This window comes from Marmota monax, unplaced genomic scaffold (assembly GCF_021218885.2).
Source record: "Marmota monax isolate L192 unplaced genomic scaffold, Marmota_monax_Labrador192_F-V1.1 WCK01_AAM20220418_F8-fsc00125, whole genome shotgun sequence".
Taxonomy (NCBI): Eukaryota; Metazoa; Chordata; class Mammalia; order Rodentia; family Sciuridae; genus Marmota; species Marmota monax.
The window spans coordinates 13,692,957-13,712,425 of NW_026695235.1; the positions used below are offsets into that span (position 1 = coordinate 13,692,957).

Sequence of the window (19,469 nt, forward strand, 5' to 3'; positions counted from 1 at the left end):
TGATGGTGGGAGCCCGGGGACCAGAGCCCACACAGCCGAGTGGCCCCGCGAGCCGCTGCCCCTTGCCCTGCTGCCTTCCCTCCCACCGTCCTGTGGCCCCTGATTCTCCCCTCTCCCCCCTTCTTTGCCCTGATGTCAGAAGCACCTTGATAACTGGGCGCCTTAAGTTCTAAGTTATGCGACTAAATCCTGATTCCAAGGGAATATCGCCTCTATGTGGTCTTGTGACGCTCTGAGGTGTCTGAAGTCACTAGGGTCCTGCTCCATCACACCTTTTGGATTATTTCAAGAGGAATTGATTCGCTGTGACTGTCCACAGGCCTGGTGGAGAACCGGAGCCCAGGGCAGGAGGGCTGCACACCAGGCTACTTGTCTGGCTTGGGCTCAGAAGAGAAGTCCAAACAAACCCTGGTCTGATGTTGTCAGGACCCCTGGGCAGCTGACCTGACTGGTGTCTCTACTCGGGGAGGGACCAGTGGCTTTCGCGTGCCAGCTTGCTGATGAACTGGCTGTCCTTGACCGTGCCTCAGCTCAGTCTCCCTGTTGTCTGTCTCTAGGGTGCCAAGGGCAACATGGGTGAGCCAGGAGAGCCCGGACAGAAGGGGCGACAGGTGAGTGACCCCAGCCCCGTGCCCCGGCCGTCCCCACCCCCACCCAGGACTGGTGGCGTCTCATGCTTACTGTTCTTTTTCTGCAGGGAGATCCAGGCATCGAGGGCCCCATTGGATTCCCAGGACCCAAGGCAGGTTCCCAGGGCCAGCCCAGGGCTGGGGCTGGCAGGGGCAGGGAGGGCCAGGGGACCGGGTGGTGTCTCGGGAAGACTGCTCCGTATCCTCTCCCATGTCTCTAGCCCAGCACCCCATGCCCCTGTTTCCAGGAAGTAGAAGCACCTCTGTAGTGGAGGTCACCCCAGAACCAAGCTCTGGCCTGGCTCCTCATCCAGCCTCCTCTGCTGAGTGTGGGTTCAGGGTCCACCCAGGTTTCCAGGTGCTGGACGCAGCCTGCCCCAACCGGCCCTTGGCTGCTAGGCTCCACCTGGCCTCTCACTGTCTCCCAACCCTGCCCCCCCTAACGCGGCACCCTCTCCTTCTGCCCTCAGGGTGTTCCAGGGTTCAAAGGCGAGAAGGTAAGAGCCGAGGCTGAGAGCCCCAGGCAGACCCCAGACCCACCTCTGTCTGCAGCCTGTGGGTCCCCTGGGGGCAGAAGGGCTGCAGGGGAGGGGCTCTTCTGGCCTCACGGAGCCCAAGGGCTCTGACCCGCACCTAGAGGCGATGGTTCTGTGAAGCTGGAGACTCACCCCTGACTTCCTCCTGCACAGGGTGAATTTGGAGCTGACGGTCGAAAGGTGAGCTGGGCAGGGCGGGCAGGTGCCCACCTCCGTGTGGCTCAGGTGGACAAGGACAGGGCTCACGGATCTCCTTTCCCTCCCTTTCCAGGGGGCTCCAGGCTTGGCCGGCAAGAATGGGACTGATGGCCAGAAGGTAAAGTGAGGGCCAGCTCACGGCTGCACTGGCTGATCACACGCACACACGGGCACTCGTGGGCACGCGGACACGGTGGGGGTCACCTCGCAGCTGTGCACCATGAGAAAGCTGTGGGGGGGCCTGGACAGCGTGGCCAGCGCACCTCCACCTGGACCCCAAGTCCCCTGACACTTGTGCTCCCCCCCTGCAGGGCAAGCTGGGCCGCATCGGACCTCCTGGCTGCAAGGGAGACCCTGGAACCCGGGTAGGCGGCTCCACGGCCCCGTCTGCCCGCCCCACGGACCTCAGCTCTGGGGAGCAGGGTGCCAGGCGCAGTCCTGCTTCTCCCTCCTACCCTCTCGCCCTGGCTGTCCCTGCCACAGGCCAGGGTTCAGCCAGGTCGGGGCCACCATGTGGCAACACCCTGAGCGTCCGGGCCAGCTCCGGGGAGGCTGGTGGGGTCCTGGGCCAGGCCAAGCGGTTCCACTGCCCCGAGGTCGTGCGTTGTGGATCTTGGTCCTGTCAGCCTGTCCCTGGCTGACTGACCAGTCAGGGCCTGGCCTCCTGGGCAGGGGGCTTACCCACCCAGAAGCCTCGCCGCAGGCTCTGAGGGTGGGACTCTGCTCCCAGTTTGTGGGCAGAACCAAACCTCCTCCGGGCAGCAGCCAGCAGGAGCCCCAGGACACACCTGCCCTTCTCTTTCAGGGCCCTGACGGGTACCCCGGGGAGGCTGGAAGCCCAGGCGAGCGGGGAGACCAAGGCGCCAAGGTAGGCTGCCCAGCCGTCTGTGGCCATGCAGCAGTGGGGCCACCCCGGGCCTCCCTGCCCCAGCCCAGCGTCCCTGGAGGATAGAGCTGTCTGGGGAAGACCCCAGCAGAGGGAGCCTGTCCCTGACCCTAACCCTAAGTCCTTCAGGAGTGAGGGCCACGGCACCCAGTTGCCCACCCTCCTACCCTGAGCACATTCCCCTGTCTCCCAGGAGGAGCAGCCTCCCGCCAGGGTCAGAGCCTGGCATTCAGGTTCCCCGAGCAGCCCGCCCCGTGGGGCATCCTGGGGGCTCAGGGACATGGGGGAGCTGCCTGCCCAGGGCCCTGAGCCTGGCCCCGGAGGCAGTGGCTGATCTCTGCAAACCCTTCCAGGGGGACTCCGGCCGCCCAGGACGCAGAGGGCCTCCAGGAGACCCTGGAGACAAAGGAAGCAAGGTGAGCCATGACCATGCTCTCCAACCCTGGCCAGGGCAGCCGGCCACACTGCCTGTGTCCTCACACATGTGAGGAGGGGCCAGAAGGACAAGTGTGCCCTGAGCACGCGCCAACCTCCTGTCCTCCACCGCCGGGCACCAGGGAGGGCTGGGGGGCTTCCTGGGTGCAGAGGGCCAGCCGCTCCAGGCTGCTGAACACCTCCTCCTCTCTGCAGGGTTACCAAGGCAACAATGGAGCCCCGGGGAGTCCTGGCGTGAAAGGAGCCAAGGGGGGGCCTGGGCCCCGCGGACCCAAAGGCGAGCCTGTGAGTCCCCAGCCTGCTAGCAGCCCTCCAGCCTGGGCACTCCACGGGCTCAGGAGGGGCCCCTGGAGATGGCCTGTGCCGCAGCCGCCCCCTACTCGCTGGCTCCACACACCTGCCCTCCCCGCAGCCTCCCCCAGGGCCGCACAGGGTGGACCCACCAGTCAGAGCAACTGGAGACCCAGCGCCTGGACTTACAGCCTGGCCAGGAGCCCCCACCCGCCCTCCTCCCTAAATCCTCTGCTGGGACAGGTTGACCCGCAACAGGACAAGGGGGTGGCACCTGTGGGTCTCCACTGTGCCCTCTGAAAGAAACCCCAGGCTCGGGGTCCCCAGACCTCCAAGCCAGAGTCCTCCTGGGAGAGCAGAGCTCAGGCCCAGTGGTTGGCAAATGTCCATCCTCCCGGGGCCTAGGAGGCACCCCTCCCCACCAACACACGTCTTCTTTCAGGGGCGCAGGGGAGACCCCGGAACCAAGGGCGGCCCCGGCAGTGACGGTCCCAAGGGAGAGAAGGTGAGTCGGCCATGTGCAAGAGCCAGAGGGCACTGGCCCTGTCTGCATGTGGGACCATACGCCCTGGGGGGAAGGACTGACCCATCCTCACCCACCAGAACAGAGCTGTTGAGGCCCCACCATCCAGGGCTAACCCCTGCAGGGCCTGGGAAACCAGGAGTGGGACAGGTGGGCTCACACTCTGCCCCATGGAGACTCAGCAGGGGCCCAGCAGGCACCACCATCCCCTGCTGCCATGCCTCGCGGCTCAGGCTGTGCACTGCTCAGTCCACAGTGTCCCTACTGTGGACACACCTGCCCCAGCAGCTGTCACAGCTCTCGAGGGCAAAACTGAAGTAGCCTGGTGGCAAAATCCACAAGTACCTGTTCCCTCTGAGATGTGGGTAGAGGGGCTTCCTCCCAGGCCAGGGGGTCTCCACTCACATTACCTGTGGCTTCAGTGCGACTGTGAGGCTGGTGGTTGGTGGGCTGCAGGATAAAGGATGCCCCTGTTCCAACATCACCCTGGACATTACTGGACACTTTCCTCCCAGGGGAATAAGTGACCCCTCCTCTGACCCCACCACACAGCCTCTCGGGGGGACCCAAACCTAAGTCCCCCACCAAGACCTGACTGGCCCCTGTTCCCACAGGGGGACCCTGGCCCAGAAGGGCCCCGGGGCCTGGCCGGAGAGGTCGGCAGCAAAGGAGCCAAGGTACGTGGGGTCCTGGGGCTGGGAGACCAAGTGCCTGGTCCCAACTGCCACCAAGTCCTGCCTGTGGAGGGGCTGCGTGTGGACCCAGCCTGCTGCCCCCACCTGCCTGTGGCCCAGCCTGCCCTGCAGGCCAAGCCAGGCCTCTGCAGGTCAGCAGGCCCCACCTCTGCAGGAGGACATCAGGGTCTCGAGCTCACCCTCTTGCTTTGCAGGGAGACCCAGGATTGCCTGGACCCAGAGGCCCCCAGGGGGCCCTTGGGGAGCCCGGAAAGCAGGTCAGTGGCAGGACACCTGCACCCCGAGGCTCCAGTGGCCAGCTCTGTCTCCAGCCTCCTGTCCACTCTCCCTGCTGTAAAATGCTTGGGTCCCCCTGGGGGTGGCACAGGCTGCCTGCCAGTCACTGTCCCCATGGCAGCCTTGGACACTGGGACTAGGAGCTGTCCCCTAGGGTACTTCTCACCACCCCAGCCTCGGTGTCCTCCTGTCCAGAAGGGACGGTCCCAACCCTCCCCTCAGGCAGGATGGTGAGCCTGGGGCCTGGACCACACGTGAAGAGGAGGAGCCGGCACCCTCAGACCTTCAGATGCTGGAGGGCAGCACAGGGAGCTGGGGACAGTGTGGTCTGTGGCCACAGATGGACTGTAGGGTCAGATGACCCCGGGTACAGGTCAGTGTCAGTCACAGAGGACTATGCCAACCCTCGATTTTTTCCCTCCCTCAGGGATCTCGGGGAGACCCTGGTGATGCTGGGCCCCGCGGAGACTCAGGACAGCCAGGCCCCAAGGTGCGGCCCCCGCCAGCAGGGTGGACAGGGGCTTGGAGTGGGTGCCCAACTGGAGAGGCTGGAGGGGGCTCGGAAGGCCTGAGTGAGGCTGACCGGGGGGGCTGAGGCTGACACTGTGGCATCAGCCTTGACCCCTGCAGGGGGTGGCCAGCCACTGGCTCCGCCTGGTCCAAGGTGTGTGCTTGGCAGGGGTTGGGCGAGCCCAGCCCAGCAGTGCCCCTCATCCACATCCCACGCCCCTGGGCCTGGCCCCGGGTCCATCCTCTGTTCCTTCCAACTGATCAGCCTCTTCCTGCAGGGAGACCCTGGCCGGCCTGGATTCAGCTACCCGGGACCCCGGGGAACTCCCGTGAGTGCTGGTGTGGGGCAGGGGCTGCAGGAGGGGCCGGGCTAGTTGAGAGGGCCCTGCAGGCTCCCAGTGTCCCCTAGAGGTGGCCTCTCTGGAGGAGCAGGGCAGGGGAGGTGGCGCGGGTCAGAGGACGGGGTCAGCGTCACAGGCTGGCCCTGCACTGGGAGCCAAGTGGCTCAGCAGAGTGGGCCTTTGCCCCAGGGCAGTGAGCCCCTTGTGGGGTCTGAGGCAGCCCCTGTGAGGGAGAGCCCCGCCTGGGGGGAGCATCCTGGGCCAGACCTTGGGTTCCAGCCGGGTGACCCTCTGACCTGGGTTTGCCTCACAGGGAGAAAAAGGCGAGCCCGGCCCCCGTGGCCCAGAGGTACGTGGCATCCCCGCCCATCTGGGCCTCTCTCCGTTCCCTGGGTGGAGCACAGTGGTCTGCGTCCACCACAGCTGGGGGACTGCACAGGTCCTCAGGCCTCGGTGGTCATGCCCCTGCCCAAGGCCAGGCCATGCAGGGCCCGCTTAGCTTTGAGTGGTGGTAGCTGCCACGTCTGCCCCTTCCCAACCGAAAGTCAGGGCCTGAAAACCCAGAGCTGCCATCCAGCGGGCCTGAACCGTGGACATGCTTTCGCCGGGAGGAGCACATCCGAGGTCCGGGGCCCCAATGCTCCTGAAGTCTGGGGTCAGGGAGCATGGAGACTGACCTCTCTGGGCATGTGTGCCCCGTCACAGGGAGGCCGAGGGGACTTCGGCATGAAAGGAGGACCTGGGAGGAAAGGAGAGAAGGGGGAGCCCGTGAGTACCTCGTCCTGCACCCCGGCTGCCGGCCAGAGTGGGCAGAGCATTGAGGCTGACCGTGTCCTCTGAGAGCCCTCAGGAGGACCCAGCTCACCTGGCACCAGAGCCCACCATCCCACCCTTGAAGAGGACCACCTGGCTCAGAGGCCTCTCCTCTCCTCCCCCTGCCCCCAGCCTTGCGCCCATGGTCACCCGAGCCTCTTCCTTAGCAGAGTGTCCTCAGTGTCTTCGTGTTCTTAGTGCTGGCCGGACTCCCAGCAGGGAATGTGGATGGGCAGAGAGGGATTGGACACAAGTCCCAGCACAGAAAATGGCGGACAGCAAACAGGGAGTGAGGGGGTGGGTGGGTAGACAGGTGAGCAGGTATGTGGGTGGGTGGAAGGACAGGTGAGCAGGTATGTGGATGGGTAGGTAGACAGGTGAGCAGGTAGGTGGGTGGGTAGACAGGTGAGCAGGTATGTGGGTGGGTGGAAGGACAGGTGAACAGGTATGTGGGTGGGAAGACAGGTGAGCAGGTGGGTGGGTGGGTAGGTAGACAGGTGAGCAGACATGTAGGTGGGTAGGTAGACAGGTGAGCAGGTATGTGGGTGGGAAGACAGGTGAGCAGGTATGTGGGTGGGTGGAAGGACAGGTGAGCAGGTATGTGGGTGGGTGGAAGGACAGGTGAGCAGGTATGTGGGTGGGAAGACAGGTGAGCAGGTAGGTGGGTGGAAGGACAGGTGAGCAGGTGGGTGGGTGGGTGGGAAGACAGGTGAGCAGGTAGGTGGGTGGGTAGGTAGACAGGTGAGCAGGTAGGTGGGTGGAAGCACAGGTGAGCAGGTATGTGGATGGGTAGGTAGACAGGTGAGCAGGTAGGTGGGTGGGTAGACAGGTGAGCAGGTATGTGGGTGGGTGGAAGGACAGGTGAACAGGTATTTGGATGGGAAGACAGGTGAGCAGGTATGTGGATGGGAAGACAGGTGAGCAGGTAGGTGGGTGGAAGGACAGTTGAGCAGGTGGGTGGGTGGGTGGGAAGACAGGTGAGCAGGTATGTGGGTGGGTGGAAGGACAGGTGAGCAGGTATGTGGGTGGGAAGACAGGTGAGCAGGTAGGTGGGTGGAAGGACAGGTGAGCAGGTGGGTGGGTGGGTGGGAAGACAGGTGAGCAGGTATGTGGGTGGGTGGAAGGACAGGTGAGCAGGTATGTGGGTGGGTGGAAGGACAGGTGAGCAGGTATGTGGGTGGGTGGAAGGACAGGTGAGCAGGTATGTAGGTGGGAAGACAGGTGAGCAGGTAAGTGGGTGGGTAGACAGGTGAGCAGGTGGGTGGGTGGGTGGAAGGACAGGTGAGCAGGTAGGTGGGTGGGTAGGAAGACAGGTGAGTAGGTATGTGGGTGGGAATACAGGTGAGCAGGTAGGTGGGTGGGTAGACAGGTGAGCAGGTAGGTGGGTGGGTGGAAGGACAGGTGAGCAGGTATGTAGGTGGGAAGACAGGTGAGCAGGTATGTGGGTGGGTGGAAGGACAGGTGAGCAGGTATGTGGGTGGGTAGGTAGACAGGTGAGCAGGTATGTGGGTGGGTAGGTAGACAGGTGAGCAGGTATGTGGGTGGGTAGGAAGACAGGTGAGCAGGTAGGTGGGTGGGTAGGAAGACAGGTGAGCAGGTGGGTGGGTGGGAAGACAGGTGAGCAGGTAGGTGGGTGGGTAGGAAGACAGGTGAGCAGGTGGGTGGGTGGGTAGGAAGACAGGTGAGCAGGTGGGTGGGTGGGAAGACAGGTGAGCAGGTAGGTAGGTGGGTGGGAAGACAGGTGAGCAGGTGGGTGGGTGGGAAGACAGGTGAGCAGGTAGGTAGGTGGGTGGGAAGACAGGTGAGCAGGTGGGTGGGTGGGTAGGAAGACAGGTGAGCAGGTGGGTGGGTGGACAGGTGGGTGAGTGAGTGAGTAGACAGATGGTGGGTGGAAAGGTGAGCAGGAGGATGATGGGTGGGTGGATGGTGGATGCGTGGATGAGTGGAAGCTTTGGGTTTGAGGATGAGGGTGAGTCAGGTCTTGGGGTGAGCAGAGCATGGGTAGCCTGAGCTGTCTCGGCTGCTGTCTTTCGAGCTCCTCTGTGGCCTGTGGGCCCCCGGCCCCTCTGGCAGGCCAGGCTCTGAGGCATTCCTCGGGTGTGGCCCAGCCGCCCGATTCCTGATGCCCACCCTACCCCAGGGGGGACTATGGGGTGGGGGGCAAGACTCCTTTGGGGTGTTTGCTGAGCCTGCCTGCCCTGTTCCTTCTCAGGCAGATCCTGGTCCCCCTGGTGAGCCAGGCCCCCGGGGGCCCAGAGGAGTCCCAGGACCTGAGGTAGGCCATCTCTGTCCCTTTACCCCTCGGTCCCCAGCCCCTGCACAAGCCGGGTCAGTGCCTACCTGGCTTGTGGCTCTGTCTGCCCCTGGTGTGTGCGGCCCTGTCTGCAAGGGGCAGTGGCATCAGGAGTCAGCACCCTGCCCAGCCCCGGGCCTCAGGTCTCACTTCACTGTCCCTCCTCCAGGGTGAGCCCGGCCCCCCCGGAGACCCAGGCCTCACGGTAGGTGTCACCTGGGGTGGTGGGATCCACATCCTCCCTCCCAAAAATGAGAGGGGCAGTGAGTGCAGGGGCGTGGGCTGGGTGCTGTGGGGGCAGGTGGATGCAGGCTCTCTCCCTGGGGAGGCTCCCGGGGCCTGGAGGGCCCGCCTGCCCTGGACACGGCCGTGCTCTGCTGCAGGAGTGTGATGTCATGACCTACGTGAGGGAGACCTGTGGCTGCTGTGGTGAGTCGGCATGGCCAAGGGGAGCCGGCGGGGTCCTGGGGTTTCTCACGGCACCCACTGCTGACCGTGCCATCCCCCAGACTGCGAGAAGCGCTGTGGGCCCCTGGACGTGGTCTTCGTCATCGACAGCTCAGAGAGCATCGGCTACACCAACTTCACCCTGGAGAAGAACTTTGTCATTAATGTGGTCAACAGGCTGGGGGCCATGGCCAAGGACCCCAAGTCAGAGACCGGTCAGTGAGGGCAGGGCAGAGGCCGGGCTGGACAGCTGGAAGTGGCGGGAGGCTCTCTTCCCAGGCTGGCCGGCCATAGAGGGGCCTGGGCAGGTCACTGGCCACACTCACACTTGCCCCCACAGGGACCCGCGTGGGCGTGGTGCAGTACAGCCACGAGGGCACTTTCGAGGCCATCCAGCTGGACGACGAGCGCATCAACTCCCTGTCCAGCTTCAAGGAGGCCGTCAAGAACCTGGAGTGGATTGCGGGCGGCACCTGGACACCGTCAGCCCTCAAGTTCGCCTACAACAAGCTCATCAAGGACAGCCGCCGCCACAAGACCCGCGTGTTCGCTGTGGTCATCACGGATGGGCGCCATGACCCGCGGGACGACGACCTGAACCTGCGGGCGCTATGCACGGGTGACGTCACCGTGACGGCCATCGGCATTGGTGACATGTTCCACGAGCGCCACGAGAGCGAGAACCTGTACTCCATTGCCTGTGACAAGCCGCAGCAGGTGCGCAACATGACCCTCTTCTCCGACCTGGTGGCCGAGCGCTTCATCGACGACATGGCGGACGTCCTCTGCCCTGGTGAGCTGCTGCCCAGCCCCTTCCAGCAGGTCCAGAGCAGCCTGGCTGTGGCTGACCCACACCTGTCTCTCCCTCTCTTGCAGACCCCCAGATCGTGTGCCCGGAGCTTCCCTGCCAAACAGGTGACGCAGGCGCCCCCCAACCCAGAGCAGCAGAGTGGTGCCTCCTCTCCCGCAGCAGGGTGGGCAGAGGGCTGGGCGGCCTGGGCAGGCTGCTGCAGAGGCACCGCCTGGGACCCCAGGCCCAGCCCAGCCAGGAGGGGGTGTGTTGGGGTGGCTCCAGGATGCAGGATGGCCTGGTGACACCCCAGGCCCTGCTGGCGTGGGTGCTGTTGGCCTGGCTCTGCAGTGGGTCAGCCTCTGGGGTCAGCAGTGTTTCAGGGTGGAGGGTCCCTGGCACCACCAGAGCATGGGCAGGCACAGCTCCTAGGAGACACATTTGCTGCCACCTCCAAGGCCACTGCTGCAGGGTGGTTGGGAGAGGAGGAAGAGGACAAGATGGGATGGGGTAGCCAGAGCGGCCAATGAAGAGGGAGGAGGAGGGAGAGAGGACAGGGTTGAGGTAGAAGGCTTGTCTCCTTGGGGGTCTGCCGTTGCCCAGGGCAAGGGGGCACGGAGAGGTGCTTCAGGCCCTCGGGTGAGCCCTATGCCCTCCAGGAGGGGGACCCCAGGCTACACTGGGACCTGGGGCCACCATGGAGATGGAGGGTCACCAGCAGCCATCTCTGTGGCCTCTGCCTCTGGAACTCAGTGCTCCTCGGCTGTCTGAGCTGAGGTGCCCACCCACCCAGGAAGGACAGGGAAATGAGTCGGGCCTCACACTTGCTGGGACAGAGGGCATGGCCAAGGACACACTGCCCAGGCCTTGCCCTTGGTGTGACTGTGGGGCTCGGCGCTACCCAGAGACCCCAGGGCTGGCAGGAGAGCATCAGTCCTGGTCTCTGCTGGGCGAGACCCCCAGCTAGACCCCAGCTCCAGCCCTGTCAGGTACGTGGGGGGCAGTGCCCTCAGTGGGCAGCTGGCGCCCAGACGGCCTGGGTGAGGTCCAGACCAGCGGGGTCTGCACAGAGGAGGCTGATGCCACACCCAGCCTGTGGGCAGCTGGACCCCTGGGCACAGGAGCCAAGCCTTGGCCTTGGCCGGGTCCCAGAGTTCTCACCTGGCCCCTGGTTGAGGCTGGGAGCTTTGGGTTCCCGCAGAGCAGGCGGGCAGTAGGTGTCCACAGGTCTTCCTGAAGCTCCTGGCCCACTGGGGTTTCAGGGAGGAGATACTGGACCTGCCGCCGGCTTGTCCTGCATCTGTCGAGTGGCTGTGGGCTTCCTCTGACCCTCAGCTCAGCCGGCCTGCTGCAGTCCGCTTGCTGCTATGGTAGATGCAGCTGTGCATGGCCTGCTGGTGTCGCATCCAGGGCCTGGCTGTGCTCAGGAGTGGCGTGGCCTCAGGGTGCAGGACATGGCTCTGGGAAGGTGACAGAGGACCTGGGGGAAATGAGGACCTCTGACACTCTTGCCCCCACTCCCCTGAAGCCTCAGGACCCTACGTGAATGGAGTGGCCCCTAGGAGATCCTCCCTCCTTCCGGGCCTCCTGATCCCTCTGCAGAGTTTACAAAGCTCCACCCCCCTCCTTTTTGGCCTTTGGAAACTCAAGTAAGTGAGTGTGGTGACCATGAGGAGCTCACCTGCCCTCAGATGTCCTGTGGGTCCTTGTGGGCACCTCCCATATGAACACCGCACCAGTGGACACCACCAGCTCAGGCCCAGCCCTGACCTTCTGGGTCAAACAGCCCAGCCACCCTGGGCCGATACTAGGCAGGGGCTGGTTGTGACTGTGTCAGGCTGCAGAGGCTGTCAGCAGGACAAGCCAGGCACAGGCTTAAGCCTCTGAGAACGAGGTGGCCTGGTAATGACCACAGTGGTGGAAACCGGCATAGCGACTTCTAGAGCTAGAGGGTGCAGGGCCAAGGACTGAGGGGGCTGTAACTGGCCGCCTGCATTTGCCCATGACTACAGTCTGACCCCAGGTCAGGAGCCAGTTAGACCAAGATGCCCACCAGAGTCAGGCCTCCCCTCCAGCAGGCATGGGGAGCCAGAGCAGGGGGGCAGAGAGGCAGACAGACAGAGTGGGATGGAGGGGAGAGAGACAGAGGCAGAGAGACAGGGGGTCCAGAGAGACAGGGACAGAGGGGGGATCCAGAGAGACAGGGACAGAGGGGGGATCCAGAGAGACAGGGACAGAGGGGGGATCCAGAGAGACAGGGACAGAGGGGGGATCCAGAGAGACAGGGACAGAGGGGGGATCCAGAGAGACAGGGACAGAGGGGGCATCCAGAGAGACAGGGACAGAGGGGGGATCCAGAGAGACAGGGACAGAGGGGGGATCCAGAGATAGAGAGACAGGGGGTCCAGAGAGACAGGGACAGAGGGGGGATCCAGAGAGACAGGGACAGAGGGGGCATCCAGAGAGACAGGGACAGAGGGGGCATCCAGAGAGACAGGGACAGAGGGGGGATCCAGAGAGACAGGGACAGAGGGGGGATCCAGAGAGACAGGGACAGAGGGGGGATCCAGAGAGACAGGGACAGAGGGGGGATCCAGAGAGACAGGGACAGAGGGGGCATCCAGAGAGATAGGGACAGAGGGGGGATCCAGAGAGACAGGGACAGAGGGGGCATCCAGAGAGACAGGGACAGAGGGGGGATCCAGAGAGACAGGGACAGAGGGGGGATCCAGAGAGACAGGGACAGAGGGGGGATCCAGAGAGACAGGGACAGAGGGGGGATCCAGAGAGACAGGGACAGAGGGGGGATCCAGAGAGACAGGGACAGAGGGGGGATCCAGAGAGACAGGGACAGAGGGGGGATCCAGAGAGACAGGGACAGGGGGATTCAGAGAGATGGGGCGGGGGGGGGAGTTAGCGGTGATGGGGAAGGAGAGAACAGAGACAGACACAGAGGGCGATCCAGAGACAGAAAGACAGGGGTGCAGAGATAAACAGGTTGAGGGAGAGAGATAGACAGGGGGATCCAGAGAGAGGTGGGGGGAGACAGGGAGGAACCAGAGAGGGATCCCGAGAGACAGGCAGGGAGGAGGGGACAGACAGAGGGACGGGGGGGGGGACACGAGAGACAGAGAAGGGATGGGAGCCAGAGAGACGGAGAAAGAGGGAAGGAGAGAGAGAGGATGGGGTTAGGTAGAAGGCTTGTCTCCTGGGGGTCCCTGGGTCCTGGAAGACAGTGTGGCTGGTGGACAGACCACAGCTCACATCTGAGAGGGCTGGACTGGTTAGGGCTGCAGGCCTCCCTGGGCACTTCAGGGAAGGTCTCCTGGGGAGCCGTGCGGTTCTGCTCACGTCCCAGCCCAGGCCTGGGGGCAGCCGCTGTGCTGATGGTCTCCTGGCAGGGCAGATGGCTGCCGCTGGCCTGCTGTCCCGCCGCCTCGGGGCCAAAGGCCACCACTCCCAACTGCACCTCCTGGCCACTCCTCTTCCTGGGCCTCGTCTCTGCTGCCGCTTTGGTCCTGACTCTGCTTTCTGCAGAGAGGCCCGAGGAGGGGCTGGAGGCCCACTCACACCCACCCCTGGCCCTTAAAGTGCTCTATGGACGCTCCCTTGCAGATGGAGCGCGGCCTGGCGGCGAGCCCCCGGTCACCTTCCTCCGCACGGAAGAGGGCCCAGACCCCACCTTCCCCAGGACCATCCCCCTGATCCAGCAGTTGCTAAACACCACTGAGGCCACACAGGACCCGGCCTCCTACTCCCAGCTGGTGGCCGTGATGGTCTACACCGCAGAGCGGGCCAAGTTCGCCACAGGGGTCGAGCGGCAGGACTGGATGCAGCTGTTCATTGACACCTTTAAGCTGGTGCACAGGGACATCACTGGGGACCCTGAGACGGCACTGGCGCTCTGCTGAGGCACAGGGCCACGTGTGCAGAGAGGCTGCAGCTGCCCCCACTCCTCTCCTTAGCTTCGGGGCCTGCCTTTCCCAAACCGAGGGCTTCAGAGGCACCGTGGCCCCACGGTCTGGAGGCAAGAATGGAGGCGTCTCCAGGGCCACATTCCCTCCAGAGGCTCCACCGGGGCCCTCCTGCTCTTCAGCTGGGTTCCGCCGACCGCGGCTCCTGGACCCTTCACTCCAGCCTCACCTGGCTTCCCATGGCCCTCCGCTGCCTGTGTCCTCTCCTTGCCTTCAAGGACAATGGCCGTTGAATTAAGGCCTACCCTAAATCCAGGTGGTGCCCACCTCACGCTCCTTAACCCAGTGCTGTCCTTCTTTGCCACATAAAGTGACCCTTACCTCTTGGGGGTGAGAACGGGTCCTCATTTGGGGGACCATTATTCAGCCCACTACACCGCCATTCCGCTGAGCTGCCCCAGGGTGTAGGTGAGAGAGGCGTGCGGTCAGCGCCCAGCGATGTCTTCTTCACTGGGTCCCAGTGTCTGGTCTACCCTGGTCTCAGATTTGGGCAGTGACCCTGAGTTTAGTGACGCTGGGTATTCTTGGCCCACAGGTGACCAGGACTCGGTGGCAGTGGCTCTTTGGGGAGCCGGGCAGTCCTGCAGCCCTGATACATTTGAGCCAGCCCTGAGGTCACACCACGTGTTTGACCTCCAGGCACCCCAGCTAACCTCTGGGTGCCTGAGACACTCCTGGTGCCTGTCCAACCTTGGCAAGGCATTGCTGCCCTCAGGCGCCTTGGCCGGACCTGTAGGGTACTCTGCTGATGTGACAGCCTTCCCTAGGGAGCACGGTGGAGCGTCGCTGCCCCCAGGCAGGCCTAGGCAGGGGCTCTGAGCAAGCCCCAGGAGCCCTCCTTCTGCCCTGGGCATCCCTCCTGCTGGGGGGGTGGTGGGCAGGACTGGGAGGTGCAGAGGCTGCCAAAGTCTCAAGACTGCTGACCGCTGTGCACCTCTGCCTGCCCCAGAGATGTTGCCCCAGAGAGAAGCCACTTGCTGCTTGTCTGTCTCTGTGTTTGTGGTGACGACTGTGAGGAAGTTTGTCAGTTTTGAGGGCTTTGACACTCCTGGCCACTCCCCGGGTCCTCCGATCGAGTGCCAGGGGTGGTCTGCACTAGAATAACGGCATCATTACTGAGCTCATGGAAAAGACCATGCCCGGTACTCAGTTGTGGCGCGGGGTGGGGGGCGGGCCACCTCAGAAACGAGACATAAAGCTGAGCCGTGTGAAGAGGACCTCTGAGGCCAGGTGGAACTGAGCTGGCGTCCGTGGGCAGAGCCGTGCACACCCGTGGGTGTGTGAGGTCCTGGGTCTTGAGCCTCTAGGGTCCTGGTGGACTCCCTGATGGCATCAAGGGGGGGACCAGCCAATCCATGGCCCCTTCCAAGGCGAGGAGCTTGGCACAGTCCCTGGTGCACAGACAGAGGGGTCCCAGCGCATGGGCTCGGACACCCTGGAGGTAGTCACCCATGCTGCCCTTGTGTCCAGAGCTGGTGGATGGTCACACAGGGGGCGTCTTGGCAGCAGTGTGTCTCCGAGAAGCCACACCTGAGCTCGCCGCAGCAAGCCCAAGAGACACGGGCTCCTGACCTTCTGGGAGACATGTGGCCTAGCCAGTTCCAGATTGCTCAGGGCGGGTGGGCAGCTCTGAGGTGGTCAGGGCCAGGGGTCCCACGGGATGGTGTCCATTTTCCGACCCAGAAGGGCCTAGAGGTGCTGGCCTTGGCAGTGCACAGTGGGAGGCCCCTCTGGCTCCAGGTTTGGGAGTGTTCCTGGCAGAAGGACATGCTTCTCCCTGACAGAGCCTGGGCCAAGGACCCACACCTGGCTGACCTGCTGGGACCCCAGTAATGGCCAGGGTGAGGCCCCAAGGCCCACAGTTCAGGGCACTCTGGACAGAAAGCACAGAGGGAATGTCCCGCCCGCCCCCACGGCCGGCCCCATCTCCTGTCTCCCCCACAGAGCTGTACGTGGCACAGTGTACGCAGCGGCCAGTGGACATCGTCTTCCTGCTGGACGGCTCTGAGCGGCTGGGAGAGCAGAACTTCCACAAGGCACGCGGCTTCGTGGAAGAGGTGTCCCGGCGCCTGACGCTAGCCCGGAGGGAGGACGACCCCCTCAATGCCCGTGTGGCCTTGGTGCAGTACGGCGGCCAGCAGGAGCAGCAGGTGGCCTTCCCGCTGACCTCCAACCTGACGGTCATCCACGAGGCTCTGCAGGACCTCCGCTACCTCAACTCCTTCTCCCACGTGGGCACAGGCATCGTGCACGCCATCAACACTGTGGTGCGGGGCGCGCAGGGCGGGGCACGGCGCCACGCGGAGCTGTCCTTCGTGTTCCTCACCGACGGCGTCACCGGCAATGCCAGCCTGGAGGAGTCCGTGCACTCCATGCGCAAGCAGAACGTGGTGCCCACCGTGGTGGCCGTGGGCAGCGATGTGGACATGGATGTGCTGCACAAGATCAGCCTGGGCGACAGGGCGGCCATCTTCCGGGAGAAGGACTTTGACAGCCTGGTGCAGCCTGGCTTCTTCGACAGGTTCATCCGCTGGATCTGTTAGCACTGCCAGCGCCAGCCCACGTGTCCTCTCGGCCACGGTGCTACTCAGACCGCAGTCCCCAGGGGAGCTGGACTGCTTGCTGGAGGCCTCTCCCACCGGCCAGAGCCCCTTCTCCCAAGGAGGTCAGGATGGGAGGACCTCTGGCCCCAGGCCCTTGCCCACTTGCAGCTCCCAGGCCCCTCCTGTCTATCTGTCCTGCGCACACCTTGCCCTCAAGGCCTCCGCCAGCCCAGAGGCTCCCTCTAGTCCAATGACTGCCTCTCAGTCTCCCTGCCTCCCCTCCCCTTCTAAGAGCTTTCTTCCAGCCCTGCCAGGGCCTGGTCACCACCTGCCCACAACCCCTGAGCTCATGAGCTCACCCGAGAGTCCCTGTCCATGAACCCATGTCCAATAAAGGCTTTGGACTCCCTGCTGCTGCCATCCCCCAGTGTCTGTGCCTGCTGGCCCCACCCAGGTATGTGCTACACCTTCGGGGCTTCTTCCAGGCCCTGAGACTACACTGTGCACACACCCAACAGGCACCGTGTCCAGGGACTGCCACAGGCACTGGCCACATGTTCCATTCCCAAGCCACCAGCCTCAGCGAGACTGCGCCCTGCCACTTGGCACTAGGTTGACCTCTCCCGGCTCCAAGCCAGGACAGGGGGCTCCAGACACCCACGGTTTGAGGAGGGCAAGCTATGGGTGGACAAGAGGCGGTGGGCAGCAGGTGATGGCCAGACAGACGTGCAGTTTGGGTGATTTGGGATATTTCAGACTCCAGGTCTCTCATTCAGCCCCCGGGAGGTTCCATAGGGAACCATCAGTTTGCACAAGAGACGACCACATCCCACCCCTAAGCATCACATCCAAATCCACTCACGGGCAGCCCAAGCCGTCACCGGCCAGCACCACTCCACACCCCCCACCAAGCACCCGGCCAGCATACCCCTGGCAGCAGTGCGCTTGCCAGCAGCACGATGCTCATCACCAGTGGACCCCAGCAAGGCAGCTCCTGGGTCTCCCTCCAAGTCACACCTCCCTACCAGACCCACCGTCACCTTCCTGCGCAGCACCCCTCCTACGTCCCTGAGAACACCACATCCCAGCCAGGCCCCTCCTCCAGGGACATGCCAGTGGCCATCCCAGTGCCTTCTGGCCACACCAGGCCCCTCACCAACAGCCTATCAACCTGCCCAGCTAAGCTCCACTGACCTCTGTAGCTGGCCCAGACCCCTGACCCTGGTCCCCACCACAGCTTCCTCATCACCTCCCCCAGCATCCCCCACCCTCCCACCTGACTCACCTCCCCCACAGATGTCCCCAGCCAACCTCCCTCACTGACTGCCCCACTGACCTCCCCATCAGCCTCCCCCACGGCCACCCTCGCCAGCTTCTCTGCACCAGCAAGCTCTCAACACCCACACCTGCTCACCACAGTCACAGCTCCCTCGCTGCCAGGTCTCCCTTGTCCCCAGACCTCTGCGGGGTGGCTGGGTAGCACGTGGCCTGGACATGCACAGCCCTGGGCCAAGCTCTCCATGCTGGAAGATCCCCACTCCCGGGGGCCCAGCTTCCTGGCACCTCTGCCGTCACCTCTCCCTCCACAGTGGGGGCAGCCCGGGCCTCACCCTGTGGGGCCACCGCTTCTGCTGCCTGTGCAGCCAGCCCTCCCGTGCTCCTGCACCATGATGGAGGGACGGCTGCTCACCCAGCCGGGGCTCTCCTGCAGCCCAGGCCCTGCTCAGACTTCAGGTCAGAGCCTGAGAAGTAGCAAAGCTGTAGGGACAGAGAGGACACCAAGGAATTATCAGGAAGCAGACTTATTTGGCTGCACCCCGAGTTCAGGAAGTTCCAGAACTTCACACGCAGTGCACAGGGGGAGGGTCAGAGGTCCCCGGTCCACAGAAGTCCACATGCAACAGGATCCTTCCCTCTTTTCGGTTCCCAGCTCAGGCCGAGTCTTACAGAGACAACCCCAGGGATGCTCTCTCTCCTTTCTCTGTGGATGTCAGTGCCTGGGAAAGAGAGCGCTTTTGTTTTGTTTTTTCTCTCGCCAGGTGCCCTTCAAGGACTCCACTCTGAAATGCAAGTCCCTCTGTGGACCTCAGGTCAGTGTTTCTCATCCCGCTGTGTCTCCACAGGTGGTGGGGGTCTCTAGAGAAGCTTAACTCGGATTTTCTGTGGAGGAGGGGCTGCCACTACAGCAAAAGCAGCTTGGTGGGAAGGCCACCCCAGCCTCTGCTGGGTCTGCCCTCCGAGGCCAGTCCTGAGCCCAGTCCCTGAGCCCCTCCTGTGCAGCCCCTGAAGAAGCCTCAGAGGGACAGGTCAGGGGAGCCAGGACAGGCAGGCACTCCTTCTCTGCCTGCCGTCAGCACCAGACCTCAGGGGAATGGGGGCTTGAGTTAATGGATCCTCATCTGGCATCCCAGAGCCCCCAAGGCCCCAAATGTCCCCTCCTCATGGGACCCACGTTTGAGCCTGGAGCTCCCACCTAGCGGTGATGAAGGGCCCTTGGGCTGTGGTGAGGTTCTTGCAGCCCCTGCACCCCCAGCCACAAACAGCCCCTGCAAATTCCAAACCAGTGACAGGCATTCCCGTGTGCAGGGCAGTAGTCTTCCCAGCCCCCAGCGCTGGACATAGGCCCTTCCCTGGGGCAGGCGCAACATCTGCCTTCCTGAACCTGGGGCCAAGTCAGCATGGCCACGTGTTTCCCAGGCACTTTCCCCAGGGAGCCCACGGCTGGAAGGAGCCAGCAACCCACAAAGCCACCTCCCTCCTCTCACAGGAGGCCCTGCAGCCTGGCCCTGCAGCTCCTGCCCGGATCTCCCAGCACCCAAGTGCCAGAGGCACCCTGTCCCTGAAGGTCCTGTCCCCCACAGTCACTCAGACAAGGAACAGGTGGAGAAAGCCACAGTGGAGCACCCCGTGGGGTCTGGTGGATCCAAAAAGGCAGCTCACGTGCCCCGCTGCCCAGCATGCCAGGCCCTCCTGACCCAGGAATAGGAGGGGAAGGTGGCCCTGACGAGGCAGGACCTTCCATGTGGGGAGGCAGGCCCCTCCACATTCCATGCACCCCCCATGTACAGGCTCCACTTCTGCCCTGGCCCCACTTCCTGGCAGCAGCAGACAGACCCATGGTCACTGTGCTCAGCCTACAGCTGTTCAGGGATGTGGCCTGAGAGAGACCAGAGGCCAAAGGCTAGAAACTGAGACCAGGACCTGCAGCCACGGTGCCCAGAGAGTGCACCCAAGAGTGGAAACCCCTGGGTCTCTGTGGGGGCAGCAGGAGCCCTGGGGACAGTAGGAG

General features: G+C 63.7%; 1 protein-coding gene across 2 annotated transcripts in view; it reads left to right on the forward strand.

The window, feature by feature from the left end:
• The window catches only part of Col6a2 (collagen type VI alpha 2 chain), a 30,576-nt gene extending 13,987 nt beyond the window's left edge, over positions 1-16,589 (forward strand). Inside the window, exons 6-28 of one of the 2 annotated variants that reach the window (XM_046439040.2) lie at positions 558-611; positions 698-742; positions 1,100-1,126; positions 1,319-1,345; positions 1,437-1,481; positions 1,675-1,728; positions 2,169-2,231; positions 2,603-2,665; positions 2,880-2,969; positions 3,418-3,480; positions 4,113-4,175; positions 4,388-4,450; positions 4,897-4,959; positions 5,258-5,308; positions 5,634-5,669; positions 6,026-6,088; positions 8,346-8,408; positions 8,596-8,631; positions 8,810-8,855; positions 8,936-9,088; positions 9,214-9,666; positions 9,750-9,788; positions 15,582-16,589. In XM_046439040.2, coding sequence (XP_046294996.1) covers positions 558-611; positions 698-742; positions 1,100-1,126; positions 1,319-1,345; positions 1,437-1,481; positions 1,675-1,728; positions 2,169-2,231; positions 2,603-2,665; positions 2,880-2,969; positions 3,418-3,480; positions 4,113-4,175; positions 4,388-4,450; positions 4,897-4,959; positions 5,258-5,308; positions 5,634-5,669; positions 6,026-6,088; positions 8,346-8,408; positions 8,596-8,631; positions 8,810-8,855; positions 8,936-9,088; positions 9,214-9,666; positions 9,750-9,788; positions 15,582-16,180 — 2,259 coding nt within the window. In that variant the 3' untranslated portion in view covers positions 16,181-16,589. Of the gene's footprint in view, positions 1-557; positions 612-697; positions 743-1,099; positions 1,127-1,318; positions 1,346-1,436; positions 1,482-1,674; positions 1,729-2,168; positions 2,232-2,602; positions 2,666-2,879; positions 2,970-3,417; positions 3,481-4,112; positions 4,176-4,387; positions 4,451-4,896; positions 4,960-5,257; positions 5,309-5,633; positions 5,670-6,025; positions 6,089-8,345; positions 8,409-8,595; positions 8,632-8,809; positions 8,856-8,935; positions 9,089-9,213; positions 9,667-9,749; positions 9,789-13,278; positions 13,964-15,581 lie in introns of those variants that run through there. The other variant, XM_046439041.2, reaches the window with a different exon arrangement.
• Positions 16,590-19,469: the final 2,880 nt, after the last annotated feature.